This window comes from Eulemur rufifrons, chromosome 8 (genome assembly GCF_041146395.1).
Source record: "Eulemur rufifrons isolate Redbay chromosome 8, OSU_ERuf_1, whole genome shotgun sequence".
Lineage (NCBI taxonomy): Eukaryota > Metazoa > Chordata > Mammalia > Primates > Lemuridae > Eulemur > Eulemur rufifrons.
The window spans coordinates 44,703,771-44,721,066 of record NC_090990.1 but is presented as its reverse complement, the minus strand read 5'-3'; the positions used below and the strand labels follow the sequence as shown (position 1 = coordinate 44,721,066).

At 41.2% G+C, this 17,296-nt stretch overlaps 1 protein-coding gene across 10 annotated transcripts in view; it reads right to left on the bottom strand.

The window, feature by feature from the left end:
- FGGY (FGGY carbohydrate kinase domain containing) overlaps positions 1 to 17,296 on the bottom strand; it is a 387,509-nt gene that overhangs the window by 23,408 nt on the left and 346,805 nt on the right. Inside the window, exon 16 of one of the 10 annotated variants that reach the window (XM_069480066.1) lies at positions 4,505 to 5,039. The exons of the other annotated variants lie outside the window; for them this stretch is intronic. Within the exon in view, the coding sequence (XP_069336167.1) occupies positions 5,028 to 5,039 (12 nt within the window). The 3' untranslated portion in view covers positions 4,505 to 5,027. Of the gene's footprint in view, positions 1 to 4,504; positions 5,040 to 17,296 lie in introns of those variants that run through there. 10 annotated transcript variants of the gene reach the window in all.

Here is a 17,296-nt window from a genome sequence, read left to right as displayed (position 1 = left end):
TTGGCACATGTGGGTACTCAGCAAAAACTGATCCTTGCCACTCTCCTGTCCCCCTCTGGTCCTTCTATTTTGATTTAACCATTTCTTTCACTTCCCAGAATTACCACTTTCTTCTGACATTGGATTCCACTCACAGTAGATGGCAGTGGTTTCCCTACAGCTTCCCAATCATGATTACTCTAGTTTTGTTCTGTTTTCTTGGTCACTTTTGGGCCTTGATGACCTCAGGTGGCCATTCCGGGGAAACCACAACATTTTGGACCATGTTTTTTTCCCCTCATCTTTGAATAAACACCAAGAGCTTTCTTTACCTTTTATTTCAACTCTCATTTGCCATCTGGTGCCTGGTTTGGCTGCATCTGTGTTTACTTAATGACTTTAGGCGAAGGCTGAGTTTACATATGGGAAGAAGGAAAGGGCATTGTTGATTTCTTCCATATGTTCATTTATTCATATATTATGATTTTTGTAATCTCACCAGCATATATCCCTTCAGACAATCCTCATGCTGTTCCTCGGGGACCCACTTCTTTGTGTGTTAAGCTGGGAGTTTCCGTGAGAACATTTCTTTCAATGCCCATTACCTTTAGTGTAGCTTTTAGATGGGTACAAAATTCATGTTATTGAAGGCTCCACTTTTTTGAACGGGCTTATTTGACTTGGGTGATTCTGAGGAAAGAGTCAGGAGACCTGGGCCCTCCTCTTCATTTGTAAATGGTGTGAATTCACGCAAGTTCTGTAACTACTCGGTCCTTAGCTTGCTCGTCACAGATCAAGAGGCCTGGGTTAGGGATGCTCTGACGCACTAAGAGCCCACAGTGCCCACTCTTCCTATGTCTTTTCTCCTCTTCCTCTGGGGCTATGTTTCTGATTCATACAGATTGGTGTGCAAGGTCCCAGTGTGTGTGTTTTCCCTATTCTCAGATCCTGAGCATGGTCTGCAGAGGGGGAAAAATGCAAGGAAGAAATCCTTCTCCTGCATAATGCATAAATGAAAGAGAATGAGCTCTAGCTCTTGGTTTTTAAAATGTCATTTTGATTTCTTTTTCCCCGGTACACTTGAGACTCCACTTACTGCGATGGCAGGAGCCCTGAAGACAGAGACCTGAGTGGGAAATCTGTCTCTTGTCTTACTCACTTGTGACCCTCAGCAGGTTTCTTCATTTGCTCAGCTTTGCCTTCTTTCCCTGTAAAACAGGACTCATACCTGCCGTGTGGGGGCGGTGGGTAGATAAGCAAGCGTTCATTCCGCGCGTGCTATTTTGCGTAAAGCCATGCTCGCAAATGTTGGTTACCTCTGTGCACACAGTGGATTCAGTGGTGAAAAGGCCACGACCAAGCATGCAGTCAGAGCAGCAAGCTGATGATACCCAGAGAAGATCGCAGGATCTTGATGTCAAAGCAGCACTAGAACTTGGGAGTCCTGACTCCCAGGCTGCAGACCTTCCTTACGAGCTGAAGGGGGTGGGGAAGAATGGAAGGCTGGGTGGGATTTGCCGGGGCAGGAGGTGGGAAGGGGAGGAAGGTGGCCTAACCTCACTCTGGAGGGCTGGTATGTGGAAAAGAAGTTCTCAAGGGGCCATGTGTATGTGGAGTGGGGACAGTGAGGGGTTTTTTGCATGTGTGAATGTCCTCAAATCACTCTGAGAGGTTCTCCCTCCCCCTTCCTGTTCCCCCCACCACCTAGTCTCTGTGCCTGGGAGAGTAAAACTCAAAGGAAAAAAAAATTCTTTGAATGAATGTTTTTGGATATGGTCAGACAGACAGGCGAGGCTGTGTTTGGTAGCCTGAGCAGGAAAGCTTTGCTAGTTTATTTGCAGAAGCCAAACTAATCTTTGTCAGGTAATCAAGCAACAGGCCGGGTGTGGTAGCTCACGCCTGTAATCCTAGCACTCTGGGAGGCCGAGGCGAGCAGACCGTTTGAGCTCAGGAGTTCGAGACCAGCCTGAGCAAGAGCGAGACCTCCCGTCTCTACTAAAAATAGAAAGAAATTATATGGACAACTAAAATATATATATAGAAAAATTAGCCGGGCATGATGGCGCATGCCTGTAGTCCCAACTACTCGGGAGCCTGAGGCAGGAGAATTGCTTGAGCCCAGGAGTTTGGGGTTGCTGTGAGCTAGGCTGATGCCACGGCACTCTAGCCCAGGCAACAGAGTGAGACTCTGTCTCAAAAAAAAAAAAAAAAAAAAAAAAAATCTGTCAGGTTAAAGGCAAGGACAGAAAAAGAAAAGACCTGTCCACAGCCTCCCCCGGTCCTCTCTGCTTGGAAGCATGAGGAAGAGCAGCTTAGCAAAGGTGGCTCAGGCAACTGTCTCCTTGGACCTCTCCCCCTCTGTGTAGAGGGCAGTCCCTGTTGGAATCTGAGTGATGAGAGTCCTCCCTTCTCCTAGGGACTACTTCAGGGAACCGGGAGGGTAAGGCAGAGTCTCAGCATTCCTGACCCCAGCAGCCTCATGCTTTGTTGGCAGGACATGCAGGTCTGTAAGTCTCTATGTTTGTGTGCTTCATGAATGTCACAGCTGAGCTCAGAGCCAAAGGATGGGGGAAGTGCATGTCTAGCAGAGAGAGCCGCGTGGAGAGGGAGGAAAAATGACACTTGAAGAATAACAAGGGCAGTGGTTGAAGCAGACAGAGAGAGGGGAAGTGCAGGGGAGACAGAGCCAAGGTGGGGGCAGGTGACATGGCCCCCAATCCCCCACCCTGCTGCCATCTCCTTTCCAGGAGCACTGGGAAGCCAGAGCTGCCATCTCCTGGCTGCTCCGCCACAGTCGGGTGCAGAGGTCCAGGGGTGTCACCTGGCTGCTCCGCCACAGTCGGGTGCAGAGGTCCAGGGGTGTCACCTGGCTGCTCTGCCACAGTCGGGTGCAGAGGTCCAGGGGCAGATGAGGGTGGCTCTCATGCCACCCAAATACGAGAGATGCTCAGGAGGCAGATGACAGGCTTTGGTGATGAACCAGCTGGGGGTGTTAGGAAGAAAAAGTTGCCAGAAATAACTAACTCACTCATAGATTTCTGGGCTTAGGCATGTAGCCCACTTAAGAAGAGGCAGGAAGAGAATTCGTACTTAGGGCTGTTTGCACAGAGCACCCTTCTTCAGATCTCACAGGGCTTAATTCAGGGACATGGGCTGAGAGGGAGAGCCTCAGCCTTGCCTTGTTGTTCTGAGAACAGCTACCAGGAAAGAAACCACGACAAACAGTGTTGCAAAGATTCCTCACAGACCAGGCCAAAGCTTACATCAGCCAGTCACGTGGGTTTGAAGCCGTATTAATCAGTAAGAAATGGATTTGTCCTTGTAAGTGCTACAAAATCTGGCACTTACACCTGAGATGTGAAGGCACTTTTTTTTCCCACTCCTCCTTCTTTTTACAGCAGTGGAAGTTCTAGACAGCCAGAGGGTTTAAATGCAACCCCTGGACACCCACCACAGACCTTTTTCCACAGAGGCATCTCCCAGGTTCCTGAGTGTCATGAGGAGATGGAGGGGGAGGAGACACAAAAATGCATGTCAAGACGAAGACATGAGGCCATCGAAAAATGCCAGGGCCCTTATGCACGGAGACTCTGGCTGCCTGGCAACACAGGAGCCTTATCTGGGTGCATGGGCCAGGGACTCCTGTAGGGGCGTGTGCAGGACTTGGACAGGGAACTCAAGGGGAGCTCAGCAGCTTTTCAAGGCCAGAAGGGAGGTGGGGAGGCCTGAGGGTAGTAGTAGCTACTAGGTAGAGACACCTGGATTAAACTCAGGTAATCTGCCTCCAGGAGAAAAGCCCTGGTGAAGTGGAGGGAACGAACAAGAGCCAGCAGGGTTGGACGGTAGCGATTATTGGGGTGCAGGGAGAGGGCACAGCCAGGCACTCAGGGGCCGAGTACTGGGTTTTGGAATTTGTCTAAATTCAATGGTGGAAACCCACTGCAGGAGTTTCAGGGTGTGAGATTTGCATTTTCCTGTGGCCTCTCCTGTCTAGTGGGAGAGCAGCCTGGAGCATGAGACCAGTTAGGAGAATACTGCAGTGGTCTGGATGGAGGTGGCAGTGCTTTGCGTGAATTAACCTGCTTACTAACCAACCAGCTACGCTCCTTAATGCCGCCCTCCCCTTCCCCTTCCTTGCCCTCTTTTCCTCCACATCTGTTGCTTTCTCTGTCCCTCCATATCTGTTGCTTTCTCTGTCCCCTTTCAGCATTAGGTGGAAGACACAGTCCCCCCCCCCCCCATCAGTTTTCAACTCTGTGGACAGACTTTGGCGTTCCTGCCTCTTCATCTCCCAGGCGCCGTCCCTGCGTCCCCCACCTCGGGATCATCCTTTTCTGTGCTTGCTCGCTGAAAGGAGCAGCTGCTGGTATCTAGAACAACTCCCAGCTGTTCTTCCAACTTTTCTCAAGTGTTTCTTAGTGTCAATGCCTCTAATTAGTTAAAATAGGAAGGGGGGTGGTAAACAGAGGAGCACAAGAGAGGCCTAATTTTAGCTGTAGCCAAAAGGACTTTCCCCTAAATACACTGTGATCTCAAAATACTTAGCTAAGCGCATATGTACACGGCAGGGAGAGAATTTAAAGAGCCGCAGAAGTAAAATCCAAAGGCCAAGCAGAACAGCCCCTGCCTCTTTGTGCAACTGGATTGAAGAGGAAAGGAGTGAAAATACACTGAACCCTTACGCCGTGCCAGGTTTGCAGGCGGTGCTTGGGGGCAGCACCTCAGCAATTCATCTGCTCTTGACAGCAACAGGACGACGCAGGGCCCGGTGTCACCTCCATTTTACAGATGAGGAAACTGAGGCTCACGGAGGTTGATGTTACTTTGTATGAGATGACACAGCTAACTGGAGAGCCAGGATTCAAACCAGTCTAGCCAGAAGAAGATGGGGCCTCCAACCTAAGACAAGCAGGCAGACAGCTTCGCTGGGGATCAGGGCAAAGATCACAGGCTTCTGGCTCTCAGGAGGCTCAGAGGCATCACTGTAGGAGTTGGCAGGAGTCACTCAGTGCCGTGACTTTTTCCAATCTTGATATCCCTCCGAGCCCTCACAAGATATGCTAGAGGAATGACCAGGGTGTCAGTAACAATTTACGGGTAGATAAATCACTTGGGGAAAGTCCCCTACCCTTTATTCCAGCGACAGAGACCACTGCTTTCTGCAATCAAAGAAGATGCCCTGTTTGGCAAAGGAATCTGAGCTTGCTAATGGCCCCCCTCTCCTTTCTTTAGGTTATGGTAGAATCTAGGCTCCTTCAGAAAACGGGCCACCTGGTAGGGCTCATCGCGTCAACTTCCTCCATCTCGGTTCAAGCTTGAAAGGCCTCTTCACGGGGAGCTCCCCAGTGAGGTTTTCCACGCACATCTGGAGACTTTCCACAATAGGCCTTTGAAGCGGCCTGAGTATTCCGGGAAAGTCTGCCTCACTGGGCTGAGGTTTAAAGAGCAGAAGCCCACATTTATTTTTCTTTCCCGCCTTCTTTGACAAAACTCCCCCCAGTGGTTTGTGGGCATTTGCAAAAGCAGCCCTGATTTTTCAGCTCACTTCTAGGGCTGGGATCTTAAAGAAAAAGAACAAAAATAGGGCAAATTCAAAAGGAGCGCTGGTAACACAAAGGTCTGTTTATGTGTTCGGCTGGTCCACCAGACTCTGAGTCGTGCTTACTCATCTTGGTAGCAGAGAGAAAAGGGACTTTGGACTCAAACAGACTCGCTCCATCACTCAGCACTGGTGGCATTTTGTCGAGTCACTTAAACCGTCCGAAGCTTGGTTTCCTGATCTGTGAAATGAGTTCACAGCGACCTGCTTTGTGTGGGGTACTAAACGTTAATGAGGTAGGTTAAGGTAAATCACTTTGCACATCGTCTGGCACGGGTTTTAGCAGGTCTGTGCTGTCCCCTCTGCCGGGTCACTCTCCCTCATACAGGTGAGCAGCTACTCACTGATTAGAGTTCAACTCAGGTGATGGTTTTCTTCTCTGGCAATGCTTTACATCCCTCGTGCTTAGGCTAGATAAGGCAGGTGTCCTCAATGCTTCAAAACCTTTCTATTCTCTGATCCATGGTTTGTTGTTATTTCTGTTTAAGTGTATGTCCTCCACACCATCCACCACTGTAACAACTGTACACACATGGTGTCTGTCTTTTTCATTGTTATAGCTCCATATCAAGCACAGTGCCTAGTATATCAATGTGCTCAGTAAGTATCAACACATGATCTAGTTAACAACTATTTATTGAGCACCTACTTTGAGTCAGATACTATTCTACCTTCTGAAGCTATAGCTATGAATAAAACAGACACAACCCCTGCTTTCGTAAGTTTACATTCTAGTAGGAAAGTCAGGAAAGACATTAAAGAAATGTACAGAGAGACTTGTGGTTATAGCTCCAACGTATAGAGAATCTGGATGTCATTACTCCCATCCTCACAGTAAGAAAAAAGCTAAAAACTACATATCACTGATTTTTCTTGGATCAATCACAGAACTGAGGTTAGAGGACAAACCATCACCCTGAAATCTGGAGACAAGAGAATCCAGATAGTCATACCTGAGACTACTTGGAGCAGAAGCCACTGGAGCCATAAACCGGTAGGGACACGTCAGTGGTGATTTCAAGTGCTGGGGGCTGAGTGTGGACTAATACAAGAGTAAGAAACTTCTGGGGGATGCAGTCTTGGTGGAGGGGGGCTCACACTTTCATGGGTTTTACCTCTAGGAACCTACTGGGTTCTCACTGTCAAGAGTCAAGAATGATCCCCTCTTGGCTCTGGCAGAGGGAGGGAAAGAGTAAATGCTGTGAAATACGCCAGAGAGTTCTCCGTAACAAAGGCCTATGCTTAAGAGGAAAATACTTTAGCAAAACCTCAGCCCTCCCAGGGGAAGGACGTCTTTCCAACTCTAGTCCCCACTAGCCTTCCTGTCTCACCTAATGGTGGCGGTGGGGGAGGCTAAGAACATTTGGGAAGGTCACAGTTCAGGGACACAGGCCCACTCAAAGACTGAGATTAATGAAAAGATTATAGACTATTTTCCCTTCCCCACACTTTAAAACCACACCAACAGTACTCCAGTATAATAATGGTGTATTACAGCTCAAAGGGCTGCAAGATGTAGAGTCTATCTGGGGAGGAAATTTTAGGAAAGCCCAAAAACTATAGGGGACATGAAAACAAGGACAATGGAAGAATCTGAAACCTCTGCCACCTACAACTACAGCAAACATTAAACATAGTCCAATTTCTAACAGAAAATTTCACATAAAAACCTTCTTATCTCAGTTCCTGTTACCTGATACATTATGTCCAGGTTTCAACAAAAAAATTAAAAGGCATGCTAAAAGGCAAGAAAAAACACAGTCCAAAGAGAGAAAGCAAGTATTAGAACCAGACTCAGATATAACACACATTTGGAATTATCATAGGATTTAAAACAACTATGATTAATAAGTGTTTTAATGGAAAGAGTAAACCACATGCAAAAACAGGTGGGTATTGTAAACACAGAGATGGAAACTGTAAGAATCAAAAGGAAAGCCTAAAAAAAATTTTTATAAATACACTAACAGATATGGAGAATGCCTTTGATGGACTTAAGAGTAGACAGACAAAGCCAAAGAAAGAATTAGTGAATGTGAAGGTAGATCATCAGAAACTTCCCAAAATGAAGTGCAAAAGGAAAAATGAATGGGGGAAAAAACACAGACCAATTTACATCTGAGACCAATTTCAAAAGGTGTAACATATGCACCATTGGAATATGAGAAGAACAAAGAAAGAATGGAACAGAAGAAATGTTTGAAGTTATAATGGCCAAGAATTTTCTAAAATAAATGACAAATACCAAACAACAGATCCAGAAGTTCAGAGTACACCAAGCAGAATAAATACCAAAAAATCTAAATCTGGGCATATCATAATCAAACTGCAGAAAATCAATGACAAAGACAAAATTTTGAAAAAATCCAAAGGGTGGGGGGACCTGACCTTATCTGTAGAGGAACAAAGACAGGAATTACAGTGGATTTCTCCGAAAACTATGCAAACAAGAGAGTAGTGTGAAATATTTAAAATCATGAAAGAAAAACTCCACTAACCTAGAATTCTATGTCCAGTAAGATTACCCTCTAAACATGAAGGAGAAAGATAGACTTTCTCAGACAAATAAAAACTAAGGAATTCATTGAAAGGAGACATGCCCTAATAAGAAATGTTAAAAGAAGTTCTTCAGAGAGAAGGAAATGATATAGGTCAGAAACTTGGATCTATATAAAGAAAGAAAAAGCGTCAGAGAAGAAATAAAGGTAAATTAAAATATTTTATTTTTCTTTCTCTTGATTGATATGTAAGATAATTATTTCTTTAAGGTGATAATAGTAACAATGTATTGGGTGATTATAGCATGTGGTTAAGTAAAATGAATAACAGCAACATAATAAGGACAGGAAGGAGGAATTGGGAATACTTCCTTATAAGGCACCTGCACTATATGTAAGTGGTATAGTGTTATCCAAAGATAGATTTAGATTAAACATGTATATTACAAACTCTAGGGCAATCATTAACATTTTTTTTTAAACAGAAGTATAATTGATATGCTAAGAGAGCAGATAAAATGGAATTATATAAAATACCTAATGAAAATCTTAGAAAGCTAAGGTGGAAAAAAGAGAAAGAAAGAATAAGTATGACAAATATAAAATAGTTACAAATATGGTAGATAATAATCCAACTACATCAATAATCACTTTATTTTATTTTTTTATTTGTATATTGTTTTATTGTAAATGTTACTGTTGATAATGTGTTTAATTTAATTTGTGGGGTTACCTTATAACTCTAATTTATGTAGTACATGGAGCTTAAAATTTATATAAGGACCTAAATATATTGCTTTTTTGTTTATCACTGGAAGACTGTGTCATTCTGACTGAAATTACAAGCCAAAACAACTGGCTTGATTGTGAATAGACGGGATCTTAATATAGGCTACAAAAGAAGTTGTATGAGCCTGACTAAAAAGGTTAGTGTTTCTTTCAGATGAAAATGTCCCTTGTTCTTATGGCTCCTGATGGTTAACTTTGTTTCTTTTGTTTTGTTTATTTATATAATTTTCAATAATAACTTTAAATGTGAATGGTCTAAATATACCAATTAAAAGAAAGCTTTCCAGAGTAGATAAAAAAAACAAGTCCTACAAGAAACTCACTTTTAAACAGAAAGACTTAGATAGATTAAAAGTAAAGGGATGGAGAAAGCTATACCATGCTAACACTAATCAAAATAGAGCTATGGTACCTATATTAATTTTAGACAAAGAAGATATTGTGGATAACGAGGGACATTACATAATGATAAATTCTCTAAGAAAACAAAACAATCCTTACTGTGTATGCATCTAACAACAGAATGTTAAAATACTTGAGAAAAAAAAACTACGTAGAACTACAAGGGGAAATAGACAAATCCACAATTATAATTGGAGACGTCAATTCTCCCTTTTCAGTAATCAATAGGTCAAGCAGGCAGAAAATCAGTGAGGATATAGTTGACATGAACAGTACTATCAGGCAACTTGATTCAATTGATATATAGGCAATACTCCATCAATAACAGTAGAATACAAATTCCTCCCAAAGTCACATGGTACATCCATTAAGTTTCACCTTATTCTGGGTGATAAAAGATACTTTAACAAATTAAAAAGAACAGAAGTAATAAAAAGTATGTTTTCAGACCAAAATGGAGTTAAACTAGAAATCAGTAACAGAAAAATAGATGAAAAACACCTTGACATGTGGAGATTAGACAACACGCTTCTAAATAATACATGTGTCAAAAAAGAATTCTCAAGAGAAGTTAAACATTTTTAACTAAAATGTGTGTGATGTAGCAAAAGCTGTGCTTAGAGGGAAGTTTATAACATTGAATGCATATATTAGAAAAGAACACTCTAAAATCAATAACCAAAGTTTCTACTTTAAGAAACTAGAAAAAGAGTAGCAATTTAAGCCTAAAGAAGGCAGAGGAAATAATAAAAAATTAGAGCAGAAATTAATGGATTTGAGCATAGGGAACAATAGAGAAAATCAATGAAACCAAAAGCTGGTTCTTTGGAAAGAGCAATAAAATTGACACACCTTTCTAGCCAGGCTGACCAAGGTAAAAAGAGAGAGAAAACAAATTACTAATATCGGAAATTAAAGATAACTTAGATGAAATGGGCTATTTCCTTGAAAAACAAGAACTACCAAAATTCACGCAAGAATAAATCTTCTGAATAGAGCTGTATCTACAAATGAAATTGAATCAATAATTATGTAAATTCCAAAAAACAAAGTACTAGGCCCACATGGTTTTAGCAGTGAATTCTATCAAATATTTAAGGAAGAAATTATTCCAATTTTTCTCTATGTCCTCCAAAAAAATAGAAGCAGAAGAAAAACTTCCTAACTCATTCTGTGGGGCCAGCAATACTCTACTACCAAAACCAGACAAAGATATTTCAAGAATGGAAAACCTGGCCGGGCGCGGTGGCTCACGCCTGTAATCCTAGCACTCTGGGAGGCCGAGGCGGGTGGATCGCTTGAGGTCAGGAGTTCGAGACCAGCCTGAGCAAGAGTGAGACCCCGTCTCTACTAAAAATAGAAAGAAATTATCTGGCCAACTAAAAAATATATATAGAAAAAAATTAGCCAGGCATAGTGGTGCATGCCTGTAGTCCCAGCTACTCGGGAGGCTGAGGCAGAAGGATTGCTTGAGCTCAGAAGTTTGAGGTTGCTGTGAGCTAGGCTGACGCCACGGCACTCACTCTAGCCTGGGCAACAGAGTGAGACTCTGTCTCAAAAAAAAAAAAAAAAAAAAGAATGGAAAACCATAAACCAATATCTCTCATGAATATATTACAAAAAAATACTCAATATACTATTATCAAATCAATCCAACAATGTGTGAAAATAATTATATACTACAACTGAGTAGGATTATTTCAGGTATGCAAGGCTGGTTGAACATTCAAAAATCAATGTAATCTACTAAATCAACAGGTTAAATAATTAATACAAATTCTATAATCACATTAATATATCCTGAAAGAGCATTTGAAAAAAATCTAACACCCACTCATGATTAAAATTTTCAGCAAACTAGGAATACTGGGGATTTTCCTCAAGTTGATAAAAGTCATCTATAAAAACTCTACAGCTTAATATCATATTAATGATGAAAAACTGGATGCTTTCTCCCTAAGATCAGGAACAAGACAAGAACGTTCTATCTCACCACTCTTACTCAAGATTATACTGGAAGTGCTAGCAGGTGCAATAAGACAAGGAAAGGAAATAAAATACATACATATTGGAAAGGAAGAAATAAAACTATCTGTCTTTGTTCTCAGATGACAAGACTGTCTATGTAGAAAATCACAAAAAATCAACAAACAAAAATCCTGGAACTAATAAGCAAGCAAGTAAGATTGCAGTATACAAGCTTAATATACAAAAGGCAATTGCTTTCTAGCAATAACCATTAATGAAAAATTGGAATTTGAAATAAAGAATGCCATTTACAATAACATGCTGCAAAACCCAAAATACTTAGGTATAAATCTAACAAAAATATACATGATCTATATACATGGAAAACTATAAAACTCTGATGAAAGAAATGAAAGAAGATTTAAATAAATGGAGAGATAGTCTATGTTCATGAATTAGAAAACTCAATATTGTTATGACAAATTTTTCCAACTTGACTGATAGATTTGACACAATATTAATCGAACTCTTAGCAAAATATCTTGTAAATATTGATAAAATAATTCTAAAAATTTATATGGAAAGGTAAAAGACCTAGATTAGTCAACATAATACTAAAGGAAAAGAACAAAGTCAGAGGACTGACACTACCCAACTTCATGATTTACTATAAAGCTACAATTATCAAGATGATGTGTTATTGGTGAAGGAGTAGACAAATAAATCAGTGGAACAAAAGAGAGAACCCAGAAATAGACCCACACAAACAGTCAACTGATCTTTGACAAAGGAAGAAAGGCCATTCAATGGATATTGGGTAATCTTTTCCACAAATTGTGTTTGAACAATTCAACATTTACATGCAAAAAAATGAATCTAGACAACACCACTATACTTTTCATGATAATTAACTCAAAATGAACCACAGATATAAATGTAAAACACAAAACTATAAAACATCTAAAAGATAACAGGAGAAAATGTAGGTGACCATGGGTATGGTGAGGAGTTTTTAGATACAACACCGAAAGCATGATCCCTGGAAAAAAAACTGATAAACTGGATCACTAAAATTTAAAAACTGCTCTGTGACAGTTTTAAGAGAATGAAAAAATAAGCCACAGATTTGGAGAAAACACATATCTGATAAGGAACTTGTATTCAAAATATACAGAGAACTCTTTAAACTCAACAATAAGGAAAAATGAACAAAAGATATGAGCATATCTTTCATGAAAGAGATACAGATGGCAAATAAGCATATATAAAGACACTCAACATCTTTTACCATTAGAAAATTGTGAATTAAAGCTTAGTAGCTCATTTCTTTTTATTTACATATTACAACAGTGACTTTCAACTACACACCTATTAGAATAGCTAACATCCAAAAAATGGACAATGCCAAATGCTAAAACGATGTGGAGAAATAGGAACTCTTAGTCTTTGCCAATGGAAATACAAAACAATACAGCCACTTTGGAAGACAGTTTGGCAGTTCAGCACATAGCTAAACTCAGTCTTGCCATACGACCCAGCAATTGTGCTCTTAGCTATTTACCCAAATGATGTGAAAACCTACAACCACACAAAAACTGTCATGTGAATTTTCATAGTATTTTTATTCACAATTACCAAAAGTAGAGGCAATTAAGGCTATCTTTAATAGGTGAATGGATAAAAAAAACTGGTACATCTGCACAGTGGAACATTATTCAACAATTAGAAGAAATGAGCTATGAAGCCATGAGAAGACATGGACTAATCTTAAATGTTGATTACTAAGTGAAAGAAGCCAGTCTGAAAGGTTACATCCTGCATAATTTCAATTATGTGACATTCTAGAAAAGGCAGAACTGAAGAGGCAATAAAAAGAGCAGTGATTGCCAAAGGCTTGGGGGAGGGGAGGGAGAATTAAACCGGTGAAGCACAGGAGACTTAATTTCTAGGGTGGTGAAACTACTCTGTAATATACTGTAATTGTGTATACATGGCATTATGCACTTATCAAAACCACTGAATGTCATAGCACAAAAGTGAACCTTAATGTGTGTGTTAAAAAAACTTCAGCAGGTGGGAAAATCCCTTGATGGAACACATTATGTGACAAAAAAAACCTAACTATATTTATTACTAATGTCTGAAACATTCTCTTGGGGGCGGGGTGTGAGGGGATAAAGTGCCAACCTAAGTCACTTTGGAAAAGAAGAGGGTCTGCAAAACTAAAGGCAAAACTGTATATGAGTACTGTCCTCTATCAGTGGTCCCCAACCTTTTTGGCACCAGGGATCAGTTTCATGGAAGACAATTTTTCCATGGTTGAGGGGTGGGTGTGTGGAGCTCAGGCATGATGTGATTGCTTGCTGCCCACTGATCACTTCCTGCTGTGCTACCCCACCCCTTCCTAACTTTGATGGAAGACAACTGTTTTCCACGGATGGGGGGGTGGGGAGGGAGGGGCTGGCAGAGCTCTGTGGCCTGGTCCCTAACAGGTCATGGACCGGTACTGGTTCACAGCCCGGGGGTTGGGGACCACAGCTCTAGTTCATAAAGTTGTATCCTGCAAGGGTGTGGGTTAACAATTCTGATATTTCTATACTGGAACTGAACAATTAAGTAAATGCATGGCAGATGGTGGGAGCCAGGTTTCTCACTGTTTGAGTGGGAGTTTACAGATAAGCAAGGGGAGAGAGCTAGAACAGTCCATGTGGTAATGGATTAGAGTTGGAAACCATTATAAATTTACATTTAGCTTAACATAGATAGACATGATTACATAGGGAAACATTTGTAGATAAGGGCATATACACAGGTTGGAATACACACTTACGTTTCCTCACTCTTTCAGCTGAGAGGGCCAAGAAGCAACGATAGCTGAGGAGCAAGGAGCACACTTAGTGCTCAGGTCTTGGTTTCTAATACCATTCTCCAAGATCGAGAGCCAGGGTGCTTGGAGAAATGGCTGATTCTAGGACCAGGGCAGGAAATGTACAAGATGAGCCTGGAGCATCTTGTAGTGCCAGAAAGTAAGAATGTAATTAAAAAAAAAAAACCCCACAAAATACACAGTTATGGGATTATGTCAAAGGGACATAGGATCCAACTGAGGAGCTACTGATGGCTAAAACTAGAACAAATGAGCAACAAAATTAAGTAGGATTGGATTATAACCAAAAATATAAATATCTATCAGCTAATGAATGAATAAATAAATAAATGCATGAGAAGAGACAAATGTCCCATGCAGAAGAATTCCAAATTTATGTAGATATTCCTCCCTTGAGGAGGTGTAACACAACTTACTTCTTTTTATTTTATTTTTGTTTTTTTTGAGACAGAGTCTTGTTCTGTTGCCCAGGCTAGGGTGCTGTGACGTCAGCCTAGCTCACAGCAACCTCAAACTCCTGGGCTTAAGCAATCCTTCTGTCTCAGCCTCCCAAGTAGCTGGGACTACAGGTATGTGCCACCATGCCCAGCTAATTTTTTTTTTCTGTATATATTTTTAGCTATCCAGATCATTTCTTTCTATTTTTAATAGAGACAGGGGTCTCGTTCTTGCTCAGGCTGGTCTCAAACTCCTGACCGCGAGCGATCCTCCCGCCTCGGCCTCCCAGAGTGCTAGGATTACAGGCATGAGCCACTGTGCCCGGCCCACAACTTACTTCTTAAGTTTGGGCTGTGCATGGTAACTTTTTGCCAGCGAGTACACTGTGACAAGCAGAGGTGTGGGGAGAGTAATTTTACAGTAGAGAAACCTGACAAACACTACCTCAGTCAGGTGATCAAGGTCAACATCCACAGTGATAAGTTATGCTGATACTAAGTACCACTGAAACAATGTGATGAGAATGGCACTTTGTGGTGTTTCTCCCCCCAAAACAAAACCCCGATCATCAAACAAATCCCAACGGAAGAACAATCTACAAAGTGTCTGGTACTGAGCCCTCACAACTGTCAAGTCATCAAAAGCTGGAGGAACTTAAGGAGACATGATGATTAAATGTAATGGATGGGATCTTGGAACAGAAAAAGGACACTAGGTAAAAAACTAAGAAAATCTGAATAAAGTATGTACTTTAATTAATGATACATGTAACAATACTGATTCATTAATTATAACAAATGTCTCACACTAATGTAAGATGTTAAAGGAAACTGGGTGTGGGATTTATGGGAACTCTATTATCATCCTATTTTTTCTGTAAATATAAAATTCTTCTAAAAAATAGAGTTTATTAAAATGACATCTATGTTCATGTACACCTATACCTATGCACATGTATGTCAGGTGATGGTAAGTACCAGAGAGAAAAAAATCAAGTAGGGCAAAGGGGGATGGAGAATGGTAGGAATGGAGCAGGCAGTTTGAACAAGGTGGCCGGAAATGACATCACTCTGATAAAATGCTCTGTGAGCAGAGATCTAAGGGAATGAGGGAGTGGACCATGCAAATATCTGGGGGAAAAGGATCCCATGTAGAGGAAACTGCAAATGTGAAAGCCCTGAGGTGGGAGTGTGTTCAGTGCGTGGAAAGAGAACAAGGAAGCCAGACCTGGGGCAGCTCAGGGAAGGGGCAGAGGAGCAGGAGATAAAGTCAGAAAGGGAGTGGGCAGCAGGCCAGGCAGGCTTTGCAGGCCACAGTAAGGACTAAATCAATGAATGAATAAATAAGATGAATGGAAACTCTTCATCTTGGAGTTTATTCTAGGTACTCTAGCCTTTTATTTAAATGAGGAATCATCCTTCATAATACACTTGCCTCTCCCAAGCATGCACAAATATTCTATCATAACAGTAGCAAAATCTCTTAGCTCGCAATTGTTGCAAAAAGACCCTCTAGTCCCCTGGAAGAAGTGTAAGGCATGTCATCTTCTTTCCGGAACAAAATTTAAGTCTGTTTCTAGACAGTCGAAGTGAAATGAAGGCTTGAGGCCAATTTTTCACATAATTCAATATATTTAAAAAAAAACCTTACACATGCCTGAAATCTTTAGATAATGGAAAGAAAAGTGGATTTTCCTCTCTTCGTTATTAAAGTAATTGGTTCAAACTCCCATTTCATTTTGCACATGTAGGCACAACCCACAGTCTGTAATTAGTTTGAAACCACCAAAGTAGAAACAGACTAAAACCTCAACTAACTGAAAGACCTTTTTTTTTTCCTTGACATACTTGGCTTTCAATGGCTAGAGGCATACGGCACGAATCCAAAAAGCAGGCTCATGACTGGGACCTGTTTAGAAAACAAGACAAAATAACTTGCAAAGCATGCCTTGGGTGAGTCTGATATGAGCTGCTTACCTGTTGCTTTCTCTGTCTCTATTTCCAGTAATGAGACAAGGTATCCTGAATGCTGAAGAAATCCCCACTCAGCGGGGGACAGCCCACCAGGCTCCTCACCGCCATGCTAGCATAACAGTCACCTCTTACAGAGGTTCAAACCAATAAGGAAGAAATCAAAACCACTTTGCTGTGACCTTGCCTTGAAACAGGTTAGATATATAAAGGCGTCCTATTGCATGAGCAGGAGGGTAAAATGTGGGGATTTGAACTCAAACATCTTGGTTTATTTAAGGGTGGTGGATGCCACACTCAATACCTGGCCATGTCTTTCAGAAGTTAACCTCTGTAAACCTCAGTTTTTGCATCTGTAAAATGACAATTATAATTTCTGCATGCCTACAAGGAACTGATCAATATTAAACAAAATAATACCCCTACAATGTCCAGAACAATGTCTGGCCTGTAATAAATGATTAATATGCACTGCTTCTTCTTATAGACATAATCATACAACCCGTATTTACACCCAGCATGGATCTGGCAAATTGTAGGCTCTCAGTAAATGTTTGTTGAATAAATAACTGTCTGAATGAAGTATCTCCAGGAAGTCTTAAAAGATACTTTATATAATGATACTTAATAGAATGCTGATAATAACTATCATTTATTGAGCGTTTACTGCTGTCAGGAGCTGTGACGTATGCTCACAGGTATCACTGCACTGAATTCTCACAACTTCCTAATAAGGCAGGCTTTCTTTTAGCTCCACTTTACAAAT